This window comes from Falco rusticolus, chromosome 2 (assembly GCF_015220075.1).
Source record: "Falco rusticolus isolate bFalRus1 chromosome 2, bFalRus1.pri, whole genome shotgun sequence".
NCBI classification, from domain to species: Eukaryota; Metazoa; Chordata; class Aves; order Falconiformes; family Falconidae; genus Falco; species Falco rusticolus.
In genome coordinates this window covers 22,750,462-22,753,278 of record NC_051188.1, presented here as the reverse complement: position 1 = coordinate 22,753,278, position 2,817 = coordinate 22,750,462, and the positions used below count along the sequence as shown (strand labels likewise).

The 2,817-nt window shown below is 67.2% G+C and overlaps 1 protein-coding gene across 1 annotated transcript; it reads right to left on the bottom strand.

Annotated features, from left to right (window-relative positions):
• Positions 1-713: 713 nt before the first annotated feature.
• On the bottom strand, positions 714-1,922 carry GSX1 (GS homeobox 1). Its single transcript, XM_037378461.1, has 2 exons — positions 1,535-1,922; positions 714-1,069 (listed from the first exon to the last, which is right to left on the bottom strand). The coding sequence occupies exons 1-2, from the start codon at positions 1,920-1,922 to the stop codon at positions 714-716; spliced, it is 744 nt and encodes a 247-aa protein (XP_037234358.1).
• Positions 1,923-2,817: the final 895 nt, after the last annotated feature.

Here is a 2,817-nt window from a genome sequence, read left to right as displayed (position 1 = left end):
GAGCACGCCGCGGGCACAGAGCAGCTGCTTTCTACGTGAAGCGAAGGAAATAAACCACCAACGAGCTTTTATTGTTATAATCGTCATTATTATCATCGCCATCGTCGTTTCTCTGCACATAAATAAATAAATAAATATCTCCCGGGGTGGGGTGGGGGGCGGGGGGAAGGGGACGGAACGATACAACCAGAGCTGCGCGCCCGGCAGCGACGAAGTCAAAACAAAATCAAGAACAATTTTGGAAAGAAAAGAAAAAAAAAAATAAAAAAGATCATAACCCAAACAGCTCCCGACCCTCCCTGTCCGCCCGCTTTCGGGCACCGCCGAGTTACCGGAGGGATGCCGGGACAGCATCTCTCCAGGCAGCCCGCACCGCCCGCCGCCGCGCAGCATCCGCGCTGTCTCGGTGTGCGGGCAGGTCTGAGAGGAGCCTCCCGGGCCCGGGGCTGCGCCTGCGGGGAGACAAGTGAGACAGCACTACTGGGGGACGCCTGGGGTCCTAGGGAGCAGTTTATTTACAACAGGGCGCACGGACACCCGCCCCCACGGGCCGGGGGTCTAGAAAGGCGAGAAAGTCCTTCGTAAATTACACAGATTATACAAAACGGTATAAAATCCTTCTGCTGGATGTCAGCACCGGAGCAGGCAGGAGTCTCTCTCCTGCCCTCGCTACAGTTCCTGGGGAGCCGGGGTGGGCGTGGGGGGGGGGGGGGCTAAGGGGTGACTGCGAGGCCTCTGTCGTCCTTCCCCGAGGAGGACGGAGACATGCGCAAGTCCTCGTCGTCTTCTGAGCACTTGGTGGTGGAAAGGGACGAGCATTTGCAGCTGTGGCCGGCCCCCCCGCCGCGGTGGGAGCTGCTTTTGCCTTCTTTCTTGTGCTTGACCCGTCGGTTCTGGAACCAGATCTTCACCTGCTTCTCGGAGAGGTTCAGGTAGGTGGCGATCTCGATTCGTCGCAGCCGGGAGAGGTACATGTTGGCGGCGAACTCCCTCTCCAGCTCCAGGAGCTGCGTGCTGGTGAAGGCGGTGCGCATCCGCTTGCTGCTGGGCAGCTGGCTGGACGTGCTGTCTGCGGAGCGGAGCGCACCGTCAGGACCTGCCGGACCCGCCGCCGCCCGCCCCGCAGGGCCGAGCGCCCGCCAGTCCCCGCTGAGCGCCCCCCGCCCCCGAAGCCCCGCCACCCGCTCTGCGGGGCCGCAGCCCTCCCTCCTCCGGGGGCCGGCGACTCGGCAGGCGGCTGCCGGCCTGGAGCCCGAGCTGACGGGGTGCCGGGGCCGCCTCCCCCCGTTCCCACCGCCTGGGTCGGAGGCTCGGCGGGCAGCAGCGGGGCTTCCCCTGCGCGTCCTCTGGGGACGCCGGCAGAGAGAGGTGCCGGGACTTCCCGTCCAGCCTGCGGGCGCTGGGCAGTGACCCACCTCCCCATGTGCCGTCGGCAGGGTCCTGCCTCCCTTGGGATCCCCATCACCTCCCAGCAGCGAGCGCCGTTAGCATGCAGGCGTGCCCCCCCTGTCCCCCCTTCGTGGTGCCCCCTTACCCACGGAGATGCAGTGGAATTGCCGGGGGTCGGGCAGCGGGTAGGCTCCCTGGTAGAGCGCCGGTGCGTGCCCGACGCTGACGGCGGAGACGGAGTGCTGCTGGCGGGCCAGGGGCGAGTGGCAGTACTGGGAGCCGAAGGGGGGGAAGGAGGCCTTGATGAGGGGGATGGCGGGCGGCGGCGGGTGCAGCTGGGAGGCGGTGACACAGAGCGGGCAGACGCAGAGCAGCCCGGCCTTGCGAGCGTGGCAGGCGCCGGCCGGCAGCCCGGGCAGCGGGTGCGAGGGGTGCACGGCGTAGGGGAAGAGCGGCGGCGGCGGGCTGCCCTCCCCCTTCTTCTCGCCCGCCTCCCGCAGCACCAGCGAGTCCACGAGGAAGGAGCGCGGCATGGCCCCGCGCAGCGCCCGCGCAGCGCCCGCGCAGCACCCGCGCAGCACCCGCGCAGCGCCGCTGGCCAGCCCGAGTGGTGCTGAACGGCGCCCTCCCGCCCGCTTTAAATAGCGCCCGCGCCATGTGATGGCGGCGCCGGGGCGCTCAATAGGCTTTCTGTGCCTCTTCTCTTGGCATTCACGCCGCACGCTCCCTCATTATTTCCCTTGTTAACTAAATGAACTGCATAATGTACTCTATTCTTGTCGACCCCACCCACGCCGTAGCAGGCGGCCTCTCCCCTCCTCTCCCTTTGGCGGGGTTATTTTCTCATTCTCTCGCGATTTAATATTCTTTTCTTTCTCTTTATCGCTCTCCTTCGCTTTCAGACCAGCTTTCAGCCCGCTCCCCCTTGTTTATTTTGTCGGTGCAGCCGCGGTCTCCGCCGGCGCCAGCTTCCCCTGCCAGCCCCCCCGTGCCTTTCCCACCTGTGGCAGCAGGTCGGGCCCCCAGCCCCGCCGGCCCCTCTCTCGCCCGTCGCCGCTGGGCTGCTTCGTCCCCGTTACAGCGCCCGCCGCCGTCCGCAGCCCCGCGCCTTTGTTCCCAGCCCGGTGCTGGGACCCATCGCTTCTCGCCGTCGCCGCCGTCGGGCGAAACCCCCGGCCACTTGAGATGTGCCCGCCGGTGGCTCCACGGGCAGCCACGTCCGCCCGGCCCCTGCGTGGGCGTGGGCGCCCGGGCACGGATAACGGCCACGGAGCGCCCCGAGCAGCGCGATGTGCCGGTGCGGGCACAGAGACCCCGACGCGCAGATACCACTCCGTGCCGGAGGCACCCGCGGCGAGCGCTTGAGCGGAGGGACAAGAGACTCTCGGCAAGCTCCGCACCTCTTCATACCTGGTCCCCCTGCCCGCT